This window comes from Zeugodacus cucurbitae, chromosome 6, assembly GCF_028554725.1.
Source record: "Zeugodacus cucurbitae isolate PBARC_wt_2022May chromosome 6, idZeuCucr1.2, whole genome shotgun sequence".
NCBI classification, from domain to species: Eukaryota; Metazoa; Arthropoda; class Insecta; order Diptera; family Tephritidae; genus Zeugodacus; species Zeugodacus cucurbitae.
This window is the reverse complement of record NC_071671.1, coordinates 10727100-10753220: the sequence shown is the minus strand read 5'-3', so window position 1 is coordinate 10753220 and position 26121 is coordinate 10727100. Positions and strand designations below refer to the sequence as shown.

General features: G+C 37.2%; 1 protein-coding gene across 2 annotated transcripts in view; it reads right to left on the bottom strand.

Annotated features, from left to right (window-relative positions):
* Nucleotides 1-24000, bottom strand: part of LOC105210927 (protein jim lovell) — a 29177-nt gene extending 5177 nt beyond the window's left edge. Inside the window, exons 1-4 of one of the 2 annotated variants that reach the window (XM_054234364.1) lie at nucleotides 23846-24000; nucleotides 19326-19590; nucleotides 11318-14035; nucleotides 3954-4091 (exon numbers count right to left, since the gene is read on the bottom strand). In XM_054234364.1, the coding sequence (XP_054090339.1) occupies nucleotides 3954-4091; nucleotides 11318-13706 (2527 nt within the window). In that variant the 5' untranslated portion in view covers nucleotides 13707-14035; nucleotides 19326-19590; nucleotides 23846-24000. Of the gene's footprint in view, nucleotides 1-3953; nucleotides 4092-11317; nucleotides 14036-19325; nucleotides 19681-23845 lie in introns of those variants that run through there. The other variant, XM_011182134.3, reaches the window with a different exon arrangement.
* Between the last annotated feature and the right edge of the window lie 2121 nt (nucleotides 24001-26121).

The following is a 26121-nucleotide window of genomic DNA, read 5'->3' as shown; positions in this document are numbered from 1 at the left end:
AGAGGTCCTTCCCAATCATGACGGAGCTTTTGGTGTTGCTCAACGTCAATTTACACAGCCGTATTAGTTTTGCGGGGATACCAAACTTGCTTGTAAAATGGTGTAAAAAATGAGAAACCAAAAGAAAAGTACATAAAATTTTATCGAAAATCCAGGTGAGGATCATGATTTTCTACCACTAACGCAGAGATAGATGTTTAAATTTGATTGAGATTAAATTTGTACCCAGACAGGAATAAAAAGACAAGGTTGAGTCATCTCATTTAATACTTTCGGCTCTCTGTAAATGTTTTCTGTTTCCGCAACATAAATAATCGCAACGAGGAAAGTGCTCTAACTAAAGATCATCCCAACCGAGGACTTTAATAAGCAAATATACGGAAAATGGATGGTACTCGCATATTAGTAATAACATTGCCGCTAAATCATAACATATTTCAAGTTCATCAGAGAAACTAGAACATTGCTATCGTTGTTCCAGGATTAATGGTTCTGAAACACGAATATTTCTCTTTACAGCTCTTTTAATGACGATCACTGAGCACTAAAGTTCAGAGGTCGAAAATTAATGTCTTATATTAAATTTCTTAATGAAAACGAATGTGATAACCTTTTCGCACAGGAGTTAATTGAATAATTAACCGGCCTTTGCTCGATTAAAGCGCTGATTTATAACAAAATAAACATTTTATTTATCTTATAAGTTTTAATTGTAGTCATTCTTAATCGAATACAAATCGAGTTGAAACTGCAGTGTAACTCTGCGGTTTGTTTTCCACGCTGTAAAATTGGTTGTGGTTATTGATAAAGTAGCAATCAGCTAATGGAATTTAACATCTTTTATGAATAAAAAACATTTTTTTAACATATTATGATCATTAATCGAGTAGCCGGCTGTACGAAAGACAAAAACTTGGTTCTCAATTATAATCTTAATGTACTAAATTTATTTGTCTGTGCGAAAAGTCTCTAACTTTTCAATATAATTCAAGCTTCATACTGAAAACATTGCTTCACTTAATACCCTCTACTACTCAATCGTCTCATCAAAGTGAGTGAGTGTCATGTAAGTTGTCACATTAACGTCTCAGCGCTGAGTAGCCCGGGTTGTCGAACTCAAAATGAGCTTGTCAAAAATCAAATAATGCTGATTTGACTTATCAACTGACTTATCAACATAAATACATATGTATATATAACAAGGTATATAAATGGTAAATCCGAAGCGCCAAGTAAGAGCACACATAATTGTGCTTGAGAAGCGTGTAAGTGTTTAATTCATGAAAAAACGATGCGTTACTCGTCACGGCTCTTTGAGAGCTGTCAATCATGTGACTAAGCAAGTTTTTCTAACTCAATAAAGTATATTTCCTTTTGTTGTTGTTGAACTGCGTTAGGTTTTATGTGTTTCAATTGTTTTAATTGGTTTTCAGGCATAATGTAAGCGTTTTTATAACTGTATGTTTGTATGTGTGTTGGTGCAACAAAGTCGTTACTCTATTTTTCGATTGATAGGGAGGTGTTGTTTTTGTTGCTGATAGTTTGTTATTGATCTTGTTTATGGATAAATGTTAAAGGTGAACAATTGAAGACAAAAAAATACAACAATCAGCTAAGTGTCTATTTGAAGGCAGCGCTGGAAAAAAAAGAAATTGACTTGTAATGCGGTTGATATGCAGAAAAAACTCATTAACTATTTGAGGTTTTCCGAATGTTGCACATACACAACGTGCAACACAATATAATGCCATACAAACATACATGCATACACACATGCACACTTGACAGTGAATAGCAGTGAATTGTGCAGTGAATGTGAAGCATCGATTTGAATAATTGAAAAATTGCACAGTTTTTATGGCAAATGATGCGTTGACTTGGCGGCAATAAAATCAGTGCACACTCACACACATGCAGGTGAATGTGTATGCACTGCGTTTTTGTGTCTCTTTTCCACGTTGGCTGACATGCCTAGGCGCGCATGCGCAGTCAGTTGAGCGATGCAGGAAAACCACAAAATTGAATTTACCGCCTCATGTGATATCGAATGGCGTCAACGACAGTGGCAACAACAATGAAGCTAATAATGACACATCGTTTGGACGATTGAGCGCATGACACTTGCGATATGTGCGGCTGAGTGCAGGCGTCTGTATGTTTGTGGCGTTGTGAGAAGTCGATATAAAACATCAGTAAATCTTCTGTTGCTGCAAATGTAATATTTGTCAAATGGAGGAAATGGTTAGAGAGCGATTAAATGAAAGCTTTAGTGAAATGAGTTTGGTGAAAGCTTTTTGTAATAAATGAAAGCTTTAGTGAAATGAGTTTGGTGAAAGCTTTTTGTAATAAAGCTTTAAAATTTTAATCGAAGATATAGTATAAATCAATACATTTGTATATTAGAGTGCACAATGAAAGCTTCAATTAGTTTCTCATTTTAAAAATTCATTTCACATTTCAAGATGTATATGAAAGTATGTCTTTATATAAAATCTTATGACTTGTGAGATATTAGATGAAAGCTTAAATGAAATGAGTTTGATGAAAGCTTTCTAAAACACAGCTTTGAAATGTTCATTAACAAAAAATTATAATTGTAAAAAAAATAATAAAAATGAAGCTTGTCAAAGATTAGATATGAAAGAATGAAAAAATTAGTTTGGTGAAAGCTTTCTAAAACACAGCTTTAAAAAGTTCAATAAAAAAAAAAATAATTGTAAAAATATATAAAATATAATAAAAATATTAATATTGAGGCACGCCTTCTCAAAGAGTGCCAAGTGAAAGCTTCAGTAATATAAGCTTTCGCATTAGCTTTTCGGCTTAAAAGTTATTTTAAAATATTAGACTAAACAATAACCAAAGCTGCGTAAGCTTTTATTTTGCAAAAAATATCAAGTGAAAGCTTCAGCCAAAGTTTTGCAAGCTTTTATATTGCGAAAAATATTCAGTAAAAGCTTCAGCTTTTAAGCTTTCACTATCGTATTTTAATTTAGAAATTTCCTTTTGTAGTTTTAATTAAAATGCTTGAAATTGTAGCACATTTTCTTTGATGTAATATATTAATTACTATCTAGTGAAAGCTTCATAATTTATAACTATTTTAATTTGTGCAATAATTTATAGAAATATTGAATTTATTTTAAACTGTTTTCCAAAGTAACAATTGTAAGTTTTAGCTATAAATTATATTAATTCGCTGTCCTTCAGCAACAACATTTAAAATGAGCTTTCACTGCAAACTTTTACCCATTATTCATTACCACTTTTTGCAATAGAAAGTGTTTTACTTTCAAGCTCGCTGTTGTCCCTTAAGTAGCGCTAATTAAAATACTTTCAATTACACTTCCCACTCATACTTTATAAAATAACTAAAATTAACTAACACCCGTACTAAAACTGAAACTAAAATATCCAAATCGTACAAAAACGAACGACTGCCATCGATCAGTCTGATCGCCGTGTAAAAAAGGCCAAAAACAATGATATTGAAAGATAGAAAGTCAAATAAAACGGAAATGCGCATGCCCATGCACTCAAGTGCAGCGATCGTTGATCAACAGTAGCGCAGCGGATCAAGTACGTGAGCAAAAGTACAAGATCAATGCAGTTCAAGTGGGTGCGCATGCGCAAAGTGTGTAAACATGCAGTGGCAAAAGGGCAATTTCATTGTAGACGCTACTCAGGTGTGAAAATGCACTTTTTTCTATGAATTTTGCTTATTTAGCCAACAGTCGTACGATAGATAGGCTACTGAAGTATTAAAGTGTAGTATTTGAAAGATACCGTTTGGCGCTCGGTTGAAGTATTCGATTTGTTTAGTTTGAAGAATAATTGGAGCGTCGTATTTCAGGTTCAATTGCGAGGTTAATTACCTGTTTCGATTATTGAAATTCGAACGGTGATTGTAAATATACGCTATAGTACAAGTAAAATTAATACCGTTTACTTACTTTTCTTGCCTTTGAGAAAGGGCGGTGGATGATCGCTGGGCATGCCACGTGGATCGGACATTTCCATTAGTGGGTTATAGAGTTTGCCAGGGTCAATGCCTGGCGGGAAGAGACCAAGTGGTGAGTCCAAACCGAACACTGAAAATAGAGAAAAAGAACAATATATGAAAATTTGCTTTTTTATTAGATAAACATTGATAATGTAAATATTAAATATATTTTTTTTGTATTTCGTATGCATATATTTTCCAAAAATATTGTTTTCAATTAATGTTTTCCATTACAATAAATTAGTTTTCGGTAAAACATAAAGGATTTTGATGAAAAGTTTAAATAAAAGTTTCTGTATTTAAGCTTTCACCTAAAGCTTTCGGCTAAAAGCTTCATTTCTTAAGCTATTAGTTAGACTCTTTCCATATTTTATGGTTTTGAATAAACTGTTTATCCATCAATTCCTTCTAAATATCAAAAATTAAATGTTAATGGTTTGCCAAAGCCATTTTTGGGACGATTTTTTATCAACTTTTTTCAACTTTAATTGTTTCAACGATTTGAGGGTCAATTAAATCCAATGCCAAATTCTAGTAAATTCTTCTTTACTTCTTTAAACTTTTCGGCTTTCTTAAACCTTTTGGTTGTTAGCCTATCACATTGCAACCCATTTCAAAGCCTTTTTTATATACTATACGAGTATGTCCCCATTTGCAATGGTGATCTGTCTGTCTGTTTTGCGTAAAAGAGTCATTAGGCTAAAAGTTTTTCAACCAGCCAACTGTCATAATACCACTAACGACAGCTGACAGCACATTTGCAGTTAATTTGACAAACGAACTGTTTTTTGTAGCACTACTTTCGTTTCTCACCCAATATAGTAAATATATTCCATACCACGCACTCAAGCTTTGCCTCTGTAGGCATCATTGCATGTTTTCATACGGAATTCTCACACTCCCAACGAAATACAGACGCTTTAAAAAACTCACAGTTGAAAAATAAATTCAATTGTGGTTCCATTTATTTATTTATTGCACCGGCGAAGGTGCAAACAGCTGTGCTGGCTGTCTGACTGCTGCGGGGCTGATTATGGGTTACAGAACACCACCTATAGTCGAAGTGCAACAGCTCCAAACCAATACAACAAAACTCCCCTGTTTTCGTAGCGTAGCCTGTGAGCCGATACAGGCTTTCATGAAAGCTCACATACCGCAGATATGTACAACAACAAAGCAGCAATTCGCGAAGCTGAAATAGTTTTTCTGCAGCCTGCACCTCAATTTATGTTGTCTCTACTGCGGCGTTTTGTAAAAGTCAGAGTTGAAGTTGGTAGCCGTTGCGGCGGAAAAGGCAAATTTGCATGTGTGCTCTACCCGATGCATATGATTGTCGGCGGGCGTGCGGTTGGGTGTGGGAGTGCATTTGGAAAATATAAATTGTGATAGAATGAGTATATTTACGTACTCAGCGATACAGTCACTCAACGGTAGCATTCCAGGGAGTGACATAAATCGTAGAAGTTCACAAGTGCTGCGAATAAAATGGTAATGTGATTTGTGTGTGATTGGAGACCACTCACATTTGTCAACTCATACTCGTCAACATACAATAAAAAGATACACAGCCGATCAAAAGATGGCAGTGATTTCTGTGGAAAGTTTAAAAAAGTTCGAAGTTCAGTATTTCATATGTGTATGAAAGCTTTTGGGAGATCAATTAATTAGAGCTTTTGTGTGATTTCGATGAGAGCTTTCGGATCGTCGTAAATAGTCGCGAAAATTTCGGATTTCAATATATTATATGGGGTGAAAGCTGTCGTGAGATCATTAAATTAGAGCTTTTGGTGAGAGCTTTCGGATATTTTTTTGGTTCGATCCGCACTTGGAAATGTGATTTCATGAAATAAGAGTTTTCTGCAATTTTGAACAGAGCTTTCGGTTAATTTCCTGGATAAATTATTACTCCTTAGGCACCGATCGGTGATCTTTCTCTGCATTTTAGAATTTACATCACTACCTTAATCTCCATTTTGACTGTTCGCACTTCCCTTGACCAGTAATCAGGAAAAGCTTATACATAGATATATTTGATCCATTATTTTGAAGTAAACTTTCATTACTTTTCTTTTTTCTTATAATTGACATTTACTGAACTTTATTCTTGTTGCACGAGCACTCACTCATATGTCAAGAACTCTGAGGTAGTCATAACAGTTCCACAGACACATAGCACGTATGAGCACCTCTTTGAATAATTCGGCAAACTTCAACAAATATTATGCTTTAACTTTAGGTAAGCAAGTAGACATATTTTTGTTAAGAAACGTCAACACAACCTATACACACATGTCAAATAAGTGCAATAAAACTACAAAACAACAGTTAGTAAATGCGACGTAATGTACGCCCCAATAAACTTTTGAGGTTTTATAAATTGTCGTCAGTTTTCGTTAACATTTTATATTTATATTTGTTATTATTGTTGTTTTTGCAATCGCGATTCATTTTAATAATATCCGCTTGGGGAGCTTAAGAGATATTTACAGACATACGAAAGTAGTATATGGCAATGCAATGCGAGTATGACATGCATGGTATGCATATGAACTGTGGTGACCCTGTAGAAAATTGTATTAGTTAATGTCAGTTATGACAGCAGTCAGATCTACTAAGATAGATAAAGAGGGATATGAGAGAGATAGAGAGAGAGAGAGAGAAGGAACTATAAATGGTCTCTAAATCAATGTATGATAAGATTGAGTTGAAAGAATAATGTACAACCAAGACAAGAAATCGAATTGTAAAATGAAGCACATTTTTGTTGTCCCCAGACGTACTAACTAGTCTAGAGAAGGGTTAAAAATTCAGTATTTATTTAGGAGAGAGCAGAGAGAGTGCGATTTAACTATAAAATATACAGGTCTAATAAGTATCTTCTAATAACTGTCTTCTTTTCTTTTAACCAATAATTTTGCAGATTTGCCTCTGAAGCTTTCTAAGTCTAATTAATATTTCTCCTAATATCTTTTCACAAGCTTTTTCCTGCAGGGCTGTTATGAATGCGCCTTCATATACGACAATCCACTGCAGTAGGACTACAGCAAAACTTAATATGGCAGAATTGTAGAAAAATAAATGTTAAAATGTGAAAAAGTAAGAATTTTTAAGGAAATATGGAAAGGGGAGCGGGAGCGACGCACGTAAGTTTGCCACAACAGATACGTTATGATGTATGAAAAATCACTAACTACCGCATAAATAAGACGAGGCATATGAAGACATACATGAAGGCGCTGACTTACAAGTTGACTTTGAGTGCGGTAAGCAGTCAGTGAACAGACAGGCAAACACATGGATGGAGTAAAACGCTTATTTGCTTGCGTTCAAATTTGTTTGCCTGAATATATTATGTTCGAGTGTATGTGTGTGTTTGCTTGTGGCGCGAAAAGGAGTTATTGGTGGCACTCTGTGCCTACACTTTGCCGGTTTACTCTCTCTTAACTCGAATATATACACTTTTTCAGAGACAACCGGCAACGTGAAATCATTGAACTAATAGATCTTGGAGACACATGCAGCGGGGGTGTGGAGTTAGTCACAGGCGTAACATGAATTTTGGCGGGCGTACAGGTGAGCGTCATAATTTTTCCAGCTACTGTGCTGTGTTTTCTTTTTTTGAAATCAGCATTGCATGCAAACACACATATCCTGCTGCTTGGTTGATTTTATTTGCGACGCATTAAGTGTGACGTAAGAAAATCAAATCGCTTTCCTGCGCACAAGAGGCACACCGACGTATATGTGGCTTAATCTACAAGAGCATGTGTGGGTGTGTGTGTATGTGACTGCCTTTGTGTCATCCGCTTTGCGGCGTTTTTTTTTTTCTTTTTTCGCGGCTTTCATTCATTTGAAAGAAATGTGGCCTGCACCCGTCACTGCTAAAAAATCCTGGTAAAAAAATGATTACCGTTATTGCATGAGTGCTTATCCTTGGCGCTTAAGCGCTCATCATTCGATTTTCTAAGGAATTCTCTTGCATTGTTGTAACAAAAGTCTTCAGCTGTTTAATGCGCGCGGCTACAGTGTATACGCGCTCTCCCTTCCCACTCTTCTCGACAATGCGTCAATGTGAACGATTATCATTATTACATATATCCTGTCATACTCGAGCACTCATACATGTATTTCCAACTCACATCTACTCATATATTCATATGCTTCAGCATCAATGAATGCACCACTTCAGCGGAAAGCGTCTGCAATGATTTGTTCCCCCAGCCAGCACCGCCGCCTGTGTCACGCCTATTTATACGCGATTTTCATAAGCTTTTGTTTCGCATTTGAATGACTGTGTTTCTACGCTCGTTCGCTCCTCAAACTCCAAACTTACGCACCGACTCCTCAAGTGTTCCTCTGCTACACGCACATAAAGATCCATACATTTATATGTATGGATGAGTTCATATAGAGAATAAATGCGCGTATTTGCACAAGTCAGTCTTATGAAATCATTCAGTGGAATGTCAATATTATGCGCCCTTGCTGCTGCACACTACACATATCCGCACAGCCGCGATGTCCTAACACTTGCGTCGCTTGCCAACAATGTTGCACAGATTTGCTCAGCAATGCATCCTGCGCTAGGCACTCGTGGTTTTACTGTTTTTTTTTTCATTTTTCCACTTTTTACTTCCGTCATCATCAGCGCTTCATTTGTTTCGAGCGCATGTGTAGAAGAATTCTTCGAGCGTAAAATCTTAATAGAATTATAATTTCCATTGTTTACAAGTCGGCTGCTCAAGACGGTTCCTTAAGAGTGGCTGCAGACGCTAAAGGCGTAAGCTGGTTGCTGGCGCCTAAAGCTATGCTAATTGTTCGCGGAGGCTTTGTTCTTGGCAGACGGGCGAACAGGTTCATATATTGTATAACGATTGTCAGGTTTTATGGCGGCATATGTGTGTGCATGACAGTTGGGTCACGTGATTGAGACAAATGTATGATAATCAATTAAATCGATTAACTTTATTAGCTGTCGTAATGTTGAGCTTAATGCTGAGTTTGTTGCATAGGTCAGGTTGTACAACATTTAAGGGTAGCCATAGAAATTGTGAGAGTAGAAAAGTGTCTCTCTTGTCACAATAGAGACAACACTATTCTAATACCATTATCAGTTATAGAATACTAACTCATTAAGACATCATTTGTACACCGAAACCATATCCTAACTGAGTGCTTGAAATATGTTCAAGAGATTTTTGGATTATTCCGTCTTGAACTCTTATTCTATATGGAATCAACACACTTGAGAGTAAGCTCGAGACTAAAACTAAAAGGGTTTTATTTGATTCCGCAACTAATCAAAGAAAAATTTCCAATCTTAGTGGTTCTTTACTGATAAATATATTAAGGCCTTGTTCAAGACTTGATTTTGATTTTTGATACTCTTTTTTATTATTATTTTTAATGATGGGATCCATCCAACCGTGGCCGAAGTGTAGTCGGACGATTGTTACGAAGTGTTCTCATAGCAGTCAGACGTTCGAAACTGACGTCTATTCGGCTAATAAAGGTGAATTCCGTTGGATTCCTAAAAATTTTTTGGGGAGCCCTTTCTCCCTCCACCATGACAACAAAACGGTCCGTTATATCCATTATATCTATTTCAAAAGATTGAACTTTATACTAGCCAAATTTAATTGCACCCGATTTTTTCGAGAAAAAAACCGGAGATTTTCTCTAAAAGAGATTTTTTTGTGATTTTGAAACTACTTGAAGGAAGTCGTCAACTATTATTATTATTATTTTAGAAGTATTTCAAAGGTGGATTACAATCTACAAAGGACGATTACAGACCTCCTCCAATGGAAGGGTTATTTCCTCGACGGGATGAGGTATATATTTCAGATTGTTAAGGGAGGCAATTGAGAAATGTTCAAGAAGAATTATTGTTTCATACCACAATAAAGTATGTATTCCTTATAATTTTTTTTATAAATTATTTCTTTTTAAGTCATTTAAAGCCAATATATGTAATGTAAACTTGATCCATGTAATACCTAAAAACACTTTCCTTACAATTTGTACTTTCACCAGCAGTCACCACATACACCTCCACCACTTTGTCTCTACTGAAGTGTACATAATTGCCAATAATTCGATTTCAATGCATTTATCCTTACATACATACAGACAACCCGCACACATAAGTCCTGCCACAAAGCTTGTTATGAACGCTGCACCTACTTAAGCTTATTGACACATTAGAAGTTAAGTTAAAAGAAACGCAACATTAATGTGCTTTCACTCCCTAAGGCGTCCATACACAACACGGATGATGCATGCAACATGTGGCAGTCATCAAAGTAAACATTATGGCAAAGAGCTAAAGCATAATTCCCGTCTGAAGCATGCAACAAACAGCAAGGCTATTAAAAGTCACTTCAATGCTGCAACGCTCCACCGTTAGGGGCACCACACCCGCTACATGTTGTCCTGTATGTGGCATGAGTCCTTGTCAAAGCGCGTACTGTTGACAGAAAGTGTGTTAAGCACTCAAATGCAAACGCAAATGTCAAGCGTACTGTCAAAGTACAAATATGTCATGAAAAAAACACTGAAACAACAACGAAGTTGAAGAAGATTTGCTGTGGTGCCTATGAGGCACGAGCTTGGCGCCTAGCGGGGAGGTGGTGGGTGTTTGGTATGTTTAATATACGTTCGGAGGAGCATTAGCAGTCGTCCATACAACAGGATGTTGCATAATTTTTTATGACATCCTTCTTGCGGCAGTGCATAACGGGCGTTTGATTGTGGATATATGGGCGTATGAGTTCAGGTTGCGGAAAGGCAATGTGCATATGGTAGAAAGCAGCCAACGATGTTGAGCTCAACGGCATAGAAACGAGGCGGCAACTCAACACCACATTAGGCGCTCGTCGGCGTATTTGATTATCAAGGATTTCCGCTTGTTTTCATGCAGTTGATGTGTACTTTAAGTACTTGGTCCTGCAGAAGGATCAACATTCATGCAACTTGTTGCATAAGAAGTACTTTATGTTTGTCAATTGACTTCGGCGGCTCCTCACAGTAGGAAGAAGCGAAGTCAAGTGTTTGGTAGAAGTATTAACATGAAGGATGAGATTGAAATCATATGAAGAGAATCGCCGAGGGAAATTTAAAGACCGTTACAATATTAATTTATTATTAAATTGGTCACTCAGGGTCTACTCTCGCACCAAATGTGTTAATTGGAGTATATCTGATCGAACTCTCTTTATCAGATTTTGTGGCATATTTGTTGTTAAATTTAAGTTTGGAATATATAAAATATTCAATTATTTATAGAATATTCATATTATATCAGGTACTCACTGTGCGGTGGCGTCAGCGTCAGCGCTGAAGACATACCCGGAAATGGTAGTGGAGAGGGTGGATGTGGTGGTCCATCAGGTGGATTGAAGTGTGTGGGCAGACTCATAGGTGAACTCGGCGCAAATTCTTTGCTCAATCGATTCATACTCTCCTCCAGACGTTCATGCGGTGCTGGTCCACCGGGACCACCGAAAGGCGGCATGCCGGACATACCCATTTGCCCGAGTATGCTATTCGCATAGGCATTATGCTGTTCTTGCAATTCCCGTTGCTCCCGCTGTAATGCCTGATCACGTTCGCGTGACTGTTGATGTGACACAGCGGCGGCTGCTGCGGCGGCAGCTAGCGACAGATCCATCTGATGTTCCATATGTTGAAAGGGATTCTCGCCGTTTGCTGCTGCTACCGCGGCTGCTGCGGCCGCATGCATTTGTGCTTCCAGTGCGTCCATTTTGCATTGATTTTCCGCTGCGGAGCTGACGGCACGATCCAGTCGCAGATCGCGTAGGCTGGCCGTCGCAAAAGGGTGCATGCTATTCGTTGAATTGGGTGTGGAGGAGGATGAGGGTTTATTTAGTTGTCTTATATCTTTGAGTGACAATACAATGCGATTGTTGTTGTTGAGTTTATTATTGTTGTTATTATTATTCGTCGGACTGCTATCGGCGTCGTTAGTCGACTGACTGCCGTTTGTATCATTTTGGTCTTTCTTCGTTGTGCAGAGATCTTCTGGGCCGTCCGAGAGATTTGATAACGATTTGCGACGCAACTCATTGGTGGCGTTGATGAGTTCTTCGATATCTTCGGCATCTGGTATTACTTCATTATCATTGTCATGTTCGTTATCATTTTCATCTTCTTGCTCCTCCTCTTCGATGTCCATGGAGAGCGACGCATTCAATGGTGCTGGTGAAAGTGTTTCATCCGTGCGCGAAATATGCTGTTGATCTTCACTCGACTGATACGCATTTATGGATTTCTCGTCTGTTTCGTTGTTCATCTGACTGTCATTGCCATTGCCACTGTCATCGCGACGAGCACCCTCATCTTCATCCATCGGTTCAGCCAGCTCAGTTTTGATCACAGTTTTCAAAGCCTCTAAGTGCTCTGCATGAGCCTGCTCCAACTTCTCATCCAGTGTTAAAGGCAGGGGTTGTGCTTGTGGCGGCTTCTCCACCGCTGCGGGCGTAGCTGGTTCATTCAACATTTCGAGTGACAAATCGCCGGAGCGGCGACGTGGACGTGCCTGCTTACGTCTTGGCATAGGCGACGTACAAACATCTGAATTGATACTCGTATCGAGTGGCAGGTCCTGATCGCTTTCGGCGTCTCGTTCCAATTCGCGCTCAAGTGCACGTTCACGTTTGCGCTCACGTTCACGCTCCCGACGCGCTGACGAGCCAAACAGCCGCGATGGCAATATAACTTTTGAGCCAGCTGTTACCATTGAAGGCGATTCCTCATCGAAGCTCGAGCAGCGTTCCAGTTCGGGCGACATCAACGACGTATCGATCATGCCAAAATCATCCGGCGAAGCAGCTGGTGTGGGTGTGTGCTCTGGCACCGAGCTTTCGACCAAACCGCGCACCTGCAGTGACTCGCCTGCTTGTATCAAGGTTTGCAGTCGCTCCTGTGGCACACTGATCTCACCGCGATACATGAAGTCAACGATCGCTTGCACCACCCAGCCCTGGAAGTCCTTCAGCACAATGACGGGATGCTTGCACGGCGTTTCGGCGAAGACGCGTTGAAAGAAGGGCGAACACGCGGACAACACCATTTTGTGCGCATGTATGCTCGTCTCGGCGCACACCAGCGTCACATCCACCAGTGTCTTGGTCTGCAAGAGCGCATCGAAAGCGCGCAGTATATGATTTTGATGGTTATTCCAACGCAGGCTGTAGTGATCGGGCACAGCACCGCTACTGTTTGCGGCGCTAGCGCTGGCGTTTGCTGGTGTAGCATTGACGCCTGCAGCGGTCACAGCCGCCACCGCAGCAACAGCGGCGGCCGCAACAGCAGCTGCTGTGGCGCTATTCGTTGAGGCTGTGTGCTGGCTGGTGCTCAGCAAGGAGCCGGTCATTGCGGTGGTGGTGAGCGTGGGTGCTGAGCTGGCGGTAATCAAAGTACACGTTGTGTTGTCCATGTTGCAGTCTTTGCTGGTGTCAACATTGCTGTTGCCGCTGCTAACGCTGGTGTTGTTGCTGCTGTGATTACGTGCTGTGGTCATCATCATGTTGAGCGGCGGTGGTGTGGGCGGTGTATTCGGCGGCGTTGTGGTCGCAACGGTCGCGCTGTCCATGGACGCTGCTGTTGTTGCTGTTGCTGTTTGCGATTGTGACAAAGACAGTTTACGACGTTTAACCATGTGCAGCGGCTCCGTTAACATTCAGTCACAGGAAAAATCAATGCTTTCTGAGGCGTTGATGAAATCCACCGCAGTTATTGTTGTGTGTTTGGCTGACGTGTTACACCAACACGCTGCTGCCACACAACGCGAAAAAAAATCTAATGAGCCTCTTTTCAGCTTTCGTTTGCTGTTGTTGCTTTTGTTGTTGTTGTTGTTTGTCAATGTTTTTGTTTGAATTTCGTTTGCGCTGTGTCTCTGTTTACTTTACAGATTACTTTTGCTGTCTCCCAGCACTTCCATGCCTGCTGTCTGGTCTAGTCAGCTGCTGTCGCGTGATTTTGAATCGGAATTCCAATCACTCGCTGTGTCTGCAATGAGATAAGAAGCCGACATAAGTACGCATTTTATTTACGTTTTTTAATAAAGCATGCGAAATGTAGCTTATATGTATGTGTTTTTTTACTTTATTTAAATATAAGACAATGCGTCTAATGCCTAAGGATATGCGCCGGGGTACATAGATGGATATGGAACGCATAGAAATACAGCGAGTCTACGTATATTTGTTTAAGACTCTTTGTGCATGATTTTTTAACAGTTCACGTACATGCGTGAGTGCGTTCTACACGTCTTAAAGTATTCATGACATATGCTATGTGTGATAATATGTTAATGAGTTTCGGCATATATCATTTTAATGTCTTCGTTTTGCTGTCACTGCCGCATATTTCACAGACAAAAATGCCGAGCAACTAAACAGGTGAGAATTTCGATGCGGCATTGACGACTGCGTGAGACGCTACAACGGTGATGCGGTGATGGTTTTGATTTAATGTTTCTAATATGAAATTATTATTTTCGATATATTACAATAAAATGGATTCTTACATGTCTTATAGCGTTTTTAGACTGGAGCTAATTGATCAATTAACCGGCGTCTGCATGATTAAAACGCTTATTAAGATCGATTTACTATACAAAATGAAAATCTATATTATTTTTTAATTGAATTTTAATCGACTTGAAAATCAAATGCAACTCTGCGACAAAAACGTACGATATATGTGCTTTGTCTGCGATTGGCTGAATTTTTTGATTGAAAAAAGCTACGGTAGATGTCGCTGCTATAAAAATATTAATCAGCTGATCAGCCAACTTCGTATGAAAGGCAAAAACAAAAATGTATAACAGCTGATCGGTTATCGAGTAGCCGGCAGTATAAAAGGCAAAAAAGGGTTTCTCAATAAAAATTCTAATTGATCAATTAATTTGGCTGTCTAAAAATGCTGTTAATATCATATTTCCAAAGTGGTTTTCGTAGGAATCTATTTAATATAGTTTATTGTTGAGCCGATGTGAATGACGAACTGGCGAAAATTAAGACACTTCTGTTTTTATGATCCCTTAAGAAAATGCTTAAAGTTTAAACTATCAATTTTGGTTCGAGCATATCTAGATCTCTAGGTTCTAGGCGCTTTGTGGATTCTTAAATTTAAGCGAGGTGTTAAATTTTGGCATCACAAAGGACTGTCCTCAATAGTCTAAGTGTGTTTCGGTTGGGAACAGTCATCAAACCTAACCTAAACCATCTAGATCTCTGTCTTTAAGCATGTTTTTCTAGAATATAGAGATCTAGCATAATGTGAATCAGAGTTAAACTGAAAAGCAGTTAAGTAAATTTACTATTCATATATGGTTGAGAGGACAATGATATAATTTTCAAGATGACTATCACCACCGTAATAAGTTTAATTATAGGAATGAGCGCCAGCTTCATCTTGTTGACCTCATATGACCTTTATCATCTAAAATTGTTCAACAAAAACTATAAAAACTATTTAGAATATCAAAAGATTTTGGATAAACTAAACAACTAAGCAGCTTCTCGGTTTGTTTTTAGGTTATTTGAGGAGAGATTTATAATTCTAAGAAGAAGTGAAAAACCTTTATGCGCATAGAAATTGATTCAGACTTTTAGGTAAATTTTTTCTTATAACCTTAATCATTCCATGCTACAATGGGTTCCTCAAACATAAACTAACCTAACTAAACTTGGATAAATTAATTTAGAATAGAGTTTATGGTACGATAAGAGAGATTCGCATCAGCCCTCAAATCTTAGCCATTTTTCTTGGATATTTTTCATTTTGGAAAAATTCATACTCCTCAAGAAAGTCGACTCGCGCCGCATGTAGCGCAAATCAAAAACACAAGTACAACAACATGCTTGTTATGTGTATTCAAAAGTTGCAATCTCAGCTACGTGCCGCTGTGGATATCCTTTAGGATACGGCTAAGCATACAGTGTCTTAATGGCGTAAGATTTCTTTTTTCTACGTACATATGTAAATAAAAACATATATGTATGCAAGCATGTACGCACACATTTATTGTGTGATAATAGCTGATGTATGCGTTTTATTTGTCTTTTCTGACGCTGGCTTTGGCGCACTACACGACTGACGGTGGCGGCGTTCTTTTTCTCTTTTCTTTTTTTTACTTTCAATTTCAGTGATTTTTTTCGGTTTTTTTGGTGCAAACATATACTTGTTAAAGCAAAGCGGGATGCGGAAGGTGAAAATACCTGTTTCCACATACAACTCACATACAGCTGCGTGTATATTTATATGTTCATATGTATGTATGTTTATATGCTTTTGTGTGATGAAGTGTGTGTGCAGAAGAACGTATGTATGAATTAATTAGAATCAACGTGTCTATGCATGCGTGTATGACTTCTTTCAAGACAATGTTGATGCTTAAGCAAGGTGAATCGACGTCAGCAGTGGCAAGCTCGTCCAACTGATGTAGCATGAACGGCAGTGCGTGCAGCATACGCGAGGATATGTTTGAAATAAAAATAAAGAAAAAATTGCATACACTTGATGAGCAACAAACTGAATGCTGCTTTAAAATCAAGTTCCACTTCCAAAGACACACACACACACACATGCCTCAAATGCGTGAAGAAAGCTAAAATAAAGTATTATTGCCGCGTCGCGGTAAACATTTCACTTTTGCACCCACGCCTTAAACGCCCAAGTGTATGCAACTAAAAAATAAATTGCGTAAAATAACTGTTTTTATTTCTTGGCTGCTCAGTTAGTTTGTGCTAAGTTGAAAACTGCTTCGCTTTCGCAGCAGCCGCAACCGTAGGAAATGAAGGAAATGCAAAAAAAGTGAAAAAAAAACTTAAAAAGTCGGAAAATTGCTTGTAAAAACAAACAAGCAAATGAAAGCGTGCAAACAGCAACAACAACTAAGGCAAAGGAGTTAACTTAAGTAGCGCAGCGCCTGCACCTTTTCAGTAGTTGCAACGTGATGTGTGAGTATGCATGTGTGTACTTTTTTCTATTTTTTTTTTTTGCTTTTTTTTTGCAAAAAGCAGTTTGAAGTGGCATTACCACATCTTTACGCTTCGCTGCCACAATGTGCAATTAGTTGGCGTTTTACTTTAAATACAGAAATAATTACATATGCAGCTACTCACACACGCTTATGTATAATATGATAGTAGCTTGGTTCCTTGATTCATTCTATTTAGTTCATTTTTTTACATTTTCATTAAAATTTGTCTCGACTATCATTCAACTTCAATTAAATGTACTTGGGTGTCGAAGTGTAGTATTTAAATTTTCAGTTTAAATTAATCGTTAAAATGTGACTTCATTGAACCTACAGTTATATAACAAAAACTTATTTTTCCAAAATGATATGTGTTTCTGTAATCCATTGCAACCCACTTATTGTATCCAAAGAGAAAAACGTTGCCTCTTCTTAATTATTAAGCTCTGAATTTTCTCTATTTGGAATATTTGATCTAATTTTCTAAACAATTATTTATGTATCATCTTGACACCAACCATTATGTACAGAGAGTTCTCATTAATTTAAGTCCTCTCTAAATTACTGTTTAAAAAGATTTTCAAATCACGCTCACTCATTATATTCAAATATGATAAAGATCCGACGATCCAACTCACATTCCATCTATTGCTAGTAACTCAATTAAGTTACTCAATTATAGTGGACGTCTCGACAATTGAGTGAAACGACAAGAATTGCCTCAAATAAAAATATATTCAAATATGATAAGGAGCCGATGATCCAACTCACATTCCATCTATTGCTAGTAACTCAATTAAGTTACTCAATTACAGTGGACGTCTCGATAATTGAGTGAAACGACAAAAATTGCCTCAAAAATAGATAATTTATTATATAAATAGTGTTAAAAAGTTGTGTTGGAGAAAAAATGCTGGTAATTGAGACAATTAATTGAGTCCATTAAAATGTAATATTTAAAAAAGGATTTCTTAAAGTTTTTCTGCTGTTTCATACTCCTGGTGTTCCATACTCTAACTAAATAACTGGTTTATGAACTGAAATTTATATATATGTTTTTGAGCTTCAAACTACCGGATCCCAGTATATACCACCACGGTACTCTAGAATCAACATATACGTAGACAGTCAGGTTGCAATCAACGCAATATCCTCTTTCTGCGTATCGGCTAAAAATGTCTTGGTTAGCAGGGCAGCAGTGGAGGATGTCGCCAGAAATAAGGCCACAGTGGCCGAAATTGCCAAAATAGGCGTAAAACTGTCATCTGAAAGCGTGGTCGACGTAGGTAAATCCATGCACTGCCTATATGATGATCAAGAAAGGAACTTGTTAAGAAAGTTCAAAGCCGCTGGAAGGATCTACCGGGCTGCAACACCGCAAAAGTTATGTGCAATAGAGGTAGATCAGAAATACATGAAGTTCTTACTGTCGCTCGATAGAAGGAAATGTAGGAACATGGTTGGCATACTCGCGGGTCACAGTCTTGTGCAGAAAATGTCAATAGCAAGGTACTAGAGAAACAATGGAACAACTCTTGTGTCCGACAGTGTCAAGGCAACGGCTTCAGCACTTGGGGGCTTCACAGTACGATAATCTGGAAGAGTATTCGTTAGTGAAGCCACACGAACTTCGCTTCAAGCGCAAACATCCTAAAGGATGACTACTTCACATTGACTACGTGACGGCACTCCATCTGGTACCGCAAAGGACCAAAATCGTTCTATGTGTGGCTCACTGCCTGCCAGTTTAACCTAACCTAACCTTACGTTTTGAGCTGATGCTGAATTCTTTTCACTGCAGAGACTCTATATATTGTGTAGTAAATTTAATACAAATTGGTTGGCTCTTAAGTATTAATTACTTGGTTATTTTTTTGGGTAATTAAGTTACAATTAGTAGTTAAATTGCTGATAACTATTCATTAACAGTTTGATTTGAGTTTAGTATATTGGTTTAGCTACTGACTGCTAGATAGTTAGATAGATTGTTCTATTGGAGACGAGTTCAAACTGATGTTCGAATGAAATGAGGTTAGTTTGAATAATATACTTTCTTCTTAAGTTCTACATAAACTTTTACTTACATAGTAACAAATAGTAACTAGACAAGTATGACTTCCATGAAATGACAGAAATTTCTTCTTCATTTTCTTACTTAGCAGACGTTTTACAGAAGCTGTCAAGCTGATATAAAGTCTTTTTAAACAAAAAGGTGTTAGAAAATGTTTTTTTCTTCTTCACATACTGGTCTCTCACAATTCTTATTAAATTATAAGCAGTTTTAGATTATTTCATAAGCTTTCGTACACTTACTTTTAATAATATTCCACAAATGTAAACGTCAAAAATTTGCACTGCCGAATTCTCGCTGATTTCTTGAAATGTTTTCTAGTTTAAATGCTGCACTTTGTATTTCAATATCTCTTGGTAATCACTTGTTTGTTACTTGCAGCGCTTGCTGCTGTGTTTTAGCCTCTGCTACCACTAATTATTGCACAATTTATTGTATTTTCATATTAGAATATCACATTTTGTTATTGTTTTTTTTTATCCAAATTCACTTCAAATTCATTTGGCACTGCAACAAAGAGCATTTTTTTAAAGAAATAAAAAAATATTCAAACTCAAGGTTCACATATGGGAGTTGCATGCGTGCACACATGTGACGTCGGTTTAGCACTGAGCAACTCGCAGACGCGCAACCACAATGGCACAGACGACAGCGCAATTATGACAAGTGTCCGACGAAAACAAACACAAACAAGTAATTTCAATGTAAGAGAGCGCACACACACACACATGAGGTATCCTTGAGGCCTCATAGGGGCATAGCAGTAAATAAACATGATGAATGGCAACAATCACATGTGTGTGGCATGAAAGGCAAACACACAGCTGCAATGCCAACATACAGTAGGAGTAAACTCAGCGAGAGTATATGCATTTCGGCAGGTAAGAATTGAGGTGCTCATATTTGTGTGCGTGTGTGTTGCGTGCATTCACTTAGGCATTGTAGGCGGTGCCATGCATAAATCTATATTCCATGCGTTTCATTCTGTTTTTATTATTATTTATCGTCTGCTGACACACACACACAGCGTAAGGACAATGCGTGTGTAATTTGCTTTCAGTCGCAATAGCCAAACAGTGCACAAACGGCGGCAAACCAACTGCAAGCGTTCATGCGTGTGTGTGTGTTTGAGTGTTGACAGGTCAATCGTCAAGTGACGTTATGTGTTTGCGGATGACCAGCGTGAGCGCTAGAGTGTGCTACTCAGCTTTAGTTTGGTTTGGTAAATGTTTTCTTGTCAATATTTTAATTGTGCGCCTCACGGCAATTAAGCGTTGGCCGTCACGCATGCACTTGTTGTGTGCCTATGGCAAGGTGTTTCATGTATGTTTGCGCTTCCTAGAATTGCGGTTATAATAACTTAAATAAATCAAACATATGTACACATGCCGTTGTCATAATGTTTTTTTTTTCACGGAATTTCGCAGTCAAGTATTTTGTGTTTGCGCTTCCTCAGGTGAAATATTGTTGTCACTTGCCACTTGTTGCGGTGTTTGTGCGTACTTTTCATTAACAGTTTTTGACCTTGAGATCGTTAGAACTGTTTGAAAATCAACGGAATTTCGTGATTATGTATGTCAAGTTGCAGGTGGATTTAATACTTTCTTTGGAGGTATTCAAGTTTTTGGCCGCAAGATCAGTTCAAAAAAGCGGTTAAACTATTTTATTTAATGTTTAAGGTTAAACGAAATCACAAGTTTAGGAGGCATCCATTTAAGAGAACTTGGAAATTGTGAAACATTTCGACATAGCTGTAGTTTTTGTTATTATTAATAATTTATTTAATTTTTTTTAAATTTCCTAAATAATTACATTAAAAATACTTGACCACAAAACAATTAAACCACTAATTATTCTAAAATGTCTAAAGTAGTCAACAAATGTGGCAATTACAGCGTTTTCAAAGTAGCTATGAACGTATTTCGGGAATCGATTGCAATCACACTTTCAAAAACTCAAAAACTAAAATTTAAATTTTCTTATTCTACTGATAAACACATTCTTTACAACTTTATTATATTCTGCGAGTTAATAAATTCGTAAGTGATTTCAGCATGAAATGAAAACTGGTATTTGATCGTAATTTATTCAATTAATAGCGTTTTTAGACAGCCAAACTAATTGATCAATTATAATTTTCATTGAGAAACCCTTTTTTGCCTTTTATACTGCCGTTTACTCGATTACCAATCAGCTGTTATATATTTTTGTTTTTGCTTTTCATAAGAAGTTGGTAAGTTTCATCAGATTATTAATACTTTCAGCAGCGACATCTACCATAGCTTTTTTTTTATCAAAAATTCAACCAATCGCAGATAAAGCATCCTACGTCTTTGTCGCAGATTTGCATTTGATTTTAAAGGCGATTAAAATTAAATTAAAAATAAATTTAGATTTTTTTTGTATGGTAAATCGTTCTTAATAAGCGTTATAATCGAGCAGTTGCCAGTTAATTGATCAATTAGCACCTGGATAAAAACGCTATAAGAGAGAAAAAATCTTTTGAATTTGATAAGAAGTAAAATTATAATGCGAACTATTGTGTATTATTAACAATATTATGACGTCAATTGACTTATCGTCTGAGTTGTTTAAACGTACTCAACTCAACTTGAGAAATTAGCATTTAATAGAGTGCTTTCATTTCACTGCTGTGAGAATAAATTTTTTTGTAATCTCAATTTTGAATCAAATTGTATAATTTCAAAAGATAAACATTCGACTTTTTCAGTTGTAAATTGGGTTTTATATGTAAAAGTGAAGACTAATTAATGAATATTTGAATGAATTATTGTCACACGTGCAATAAAAAAAATATATTTAGGGTTTTTGTAATTTCTCTAAATTTATTTTCTCACTAAACAAAACCTTCACAGTGTTGCATGACAATTTTAAACTTTAATTTAATACCAATTAAGTACTAATTGGGCAATTAATTTATTACTCCGTTTTATGATTAATTGAGCACACTTGAATAACAGATGTGTTTGAACAAGTTTTAGGGCTACTACTGATTTTCGAATTCGACATGACATCTTGTTTGTGTAGGTATAGGAAATTTTGTTATAGTTTCTACAATAGTTGTCCAAAAATAGGACACTGGCAAAGTAAAATCACTTTCAAGTAGTCACTTATGAAAATGAAATGTTTTATAACTAATTTTGACTGCAAAATCAACATACTAATAGCTTTAGGTGTCATTTCTAAAGCGTTCACACAATTTTAAAGTGTAAAGACAATTTTTTTTTTTTTAATTTATTCCTTAAAAATCACCATTTTTTAAGAATTTATGTATCAAATCATTAATTCGGCGAAAATGCTTTTTAATGAAGTACTTATCGGAAAGAAATCGAAATTATTTAGAAATAAATATTTTAAATTCGAAAAATCAGTTGTCACGGTAAATTTGTTAATGTAAGTTGTCTTCAAGAGTGTTCCCAATTTGTGATTAATTCTTTACTTTGTGACATTTTTCCATATTATAAATGAATTGACAGCATTCTTATAGCTTTATATGTTCAACAGGATGCAAAATGTTTGGATTTTCTAAGCATGCGAATTAATTAGAAGAAAATTTACTAGTCGAAACTAAACGCTCTGAAACAGTCTTCTGAAGTAAAAAAAACATATTTAGTAGATGGAATAAATTGGTTTTAAGTTTGATTAAAAACGAGAAAGAAATTCAAATTTAATCATTCTAATTAAACTGAAAAAATTTTTTTTAAGTTTTCAAGTACGCTTTTTCGTTCAAAACAACTAAGAAATGCAACCTCAAATTTTATTTGATAAAGCACCTGCAGATCGAAAACAGAATAGCATAAAACTAACGATGCTTTTAATTATTATATTCCTTGTTTATAAACAGCTGTTGAAAAACTCTTTATGAAAACATTTAAGCGTAAGTTCACTAATTCGCATCGAATTATACAACACCAATTGGATTCAGATTTGCGCAAAATATTTATTTCTCGACAGAAATTGTTTTTATAAGCACTTCATCTAATTACTGTTTCCAAATGCAGTTCTACCCTAGATTTTCTTGAAATTTTTGTGTATTTTTTGTGCGTAGCTTTGGATTTTTAACGTGAAATCGGTTGTTTAAAGTTTTCAAAAATTCAAAATTGAAACTTAAAATTTTATTATGATATTTTTTAAAATGTATTAGATATCACGATTAATTTTTATCTCATTTAAATATATTATTATTATTATTTTAAATATTTATTTTATTATTATTTTTTATTATCTAGTTTTTTTATATTTTTAATTCACTTTTGGCAAAACAGAATATTATTTAGCCATAATTCGACACTTGTTCATTGTTAAAATACTGATTCTTATCAGTTATTATTTCTTATAAGTTATAACACACTTTGGAAAAAATTAACAAATTTTTGATTTTATCGAGGTTTGCACTTATTCTTTATTTACCAATATTTTATTTATAGTTTTTTTTTTAATTTTTTTCCACCACAATTTTTTCTTTAAATCACACTTTTCGCTTGCTTACGCGTCGTCGAATACTGTTCGCAAAAAATATGTGCACTTCAAGTCGAACAACAATTGCCAACTGTTAACGGACAATTACCGTGCGAGCTGATCGGCGAAGAAGCTACCAAACTAACGGAGTGACAAAAGGCGAATGTGGCAAATGCAGAAACTCCGACATATGCGTGCCACCGTTAGTGGGTGTAAGCGAACATCACACAAATACATATGTGGGTGTGCGTATGCGTGTGTGTGGCCTATAGGGCGGCCTTACCAATATGATGTGATGCTATCGTATAACGACATCTAACGTTGTGGACATTTGCTGAAAAAGCGAAATGTAGCTAAGCGAAAGAGTTATTTGCGTGGACGTGTGTTCAAACCGTTCAACTGTTTCGAAACGACTAATTCGAGTGATTTACCAAAAAATATGCACAAATGTAACACACGACAACAGCAAAACACCAGCACGAGCGACTGCGGCGGCGGCGGCAGCGTTGGCAGCGCAAAAAACGCCAACACCAACAGCAGCTCGTGCAGCGGAAGCAACACCGGGTTGAGCAGCGCTGCCGACACGGGAGCTAGCGATGTCACAGGAGCCGAGCGTAGGCAGCGCTGCGACTGCGAATGTCACACACGACAGGCATTAACATACGTGATATATATGTAGATGTGCTGCCAAGGGGGTGGCTGCGGGCCAGGCCAACTCAGTGAGCATCTCATACGAGCGCGCACTTACTCCTTCAGCGCTTTGTTGTTGTTGTGCATATGCTTATGCGAGTATGTTTGTTGTGTGTGCGTTGCGGTGGCAGGCACAGCATGTGTTGCGCGCTTATGGGCGCACAAACGCGCATGTGTCGTTCACACACACAAACACACATACAAACATGCATGGCAGCAAGCATATGTATATGCGGACGTGGTACACATGTTGTCTCATATAGCTTTCGCTTATCTATACGACTCATAAACAACAACAGCAACAACAATGCTTGCTAAGCTACACTTGCGGGCTAAAAAGGATATGCGCAGCAATAACAACAACAACAACAACACTGAGTTGTATTGGAAATATAAAAAATATATAAAAACACACCACAATGCCCATTAATACACCACACAGAGCGACACGTACGACCGCGCAACTACCGACTACCGACTGAATATGTCAACGTACGAACGCGTTAAGCGCACAGCAACACACAATACGTCAAGCCGAAGGTATACACCAAATGACGATTGCACTAGCTTACTGGTTAGATTTGTAGGAGCAGCGAGCGCGTGCTCACGACACAACACAACATATGTACGAGTACGCGATTCGTATGCGAATGTCCTTGCATGTCTAATGGAAATGGAAACATATAACATACACAAATAGGATGATAACAATAACAACAAAAACAAAAACAAACAAACAACAACGTACGTAGCGCACATCAGTTATGTGTATTCCAATAGCGTTGGCAGCGGCGTTGATGTCGGCAGCAAAGTGACTTATAAGCGCGCTCTGTGTGATGGTTATTCGTACACATTCGCATGTGTGTCCTGTGAGTTGGATGAACATAAATGAGCACCTATGGCATACATACATACAAACAATAATTTAAGCAATCGTATGTATGTCTGTATATAAATTATTCCAGTAAAGCGACAAAACAACAACATCCATATGCGCTCATATAATAAATAAATGAATGTATCTATTTAAATGTATTCATATTCATCTAAATACATACATACAAACACATGCTGGGCCAAAAAGGATAGACAACATTCGTTAAAAAATCAACCCCAAATGTCTGCAGCAGCGTAAAGTTAAGCGCTCGCTGATAAGCAATGTGATAGCAGCGCGCTGCTGTCGGCGTCAGCGCCAACGCTAACTGCGTTGCTATCATCCCTTCCACTAACTCTGCTGTTGTTGTTGTATGTTATGGCGGCGCTTACACACGTTTGTCACACGCTTCACGCTACACCTTCTACTCATATTGCTGCTCATTTAAATAAGTAAACCTCTGAACTCGTGTATGTTAGACGGCTTTTCGGAGAGTGTATGATTTCTCTGTGTGTGCGTGTGCATATATGCTTTATTGGTACATCACTTTTGTGTAGATATGTATATGCATTAATGTGGGTACTATTTGTATATACGCACGCATGTTGTCCTCTTATTATCCTCTCAATTATGAGCGTACAGTTTTTTGATAAGGGTTTTTAGGGAGCTATGGGATTTATCTTAGTTTTTTAGATCACGTGGTAAGATGCTACTATCGAAGGAAAAAATATATCCCACATTCTTGAAAAAAATTTACTTCCGTCGGAAATGAAAAAAGGGTTTCTTTGCAAACAATATTTGTTAGGGTGGATTTTTTATTTTCAGAATGTTTTTTCTCTTTAACATACATATTTACGTATGCATATTCCTTATCTGAAAAAATATAAAAAAAGAAATCTAAAGTTTATTACGCTTTCACTACTGGCAAAAAAACCGGATTTACCAATGACTTGTATGTGATTGGCGTTGCAACCGTTTAGCCGGTTATAGCCGAA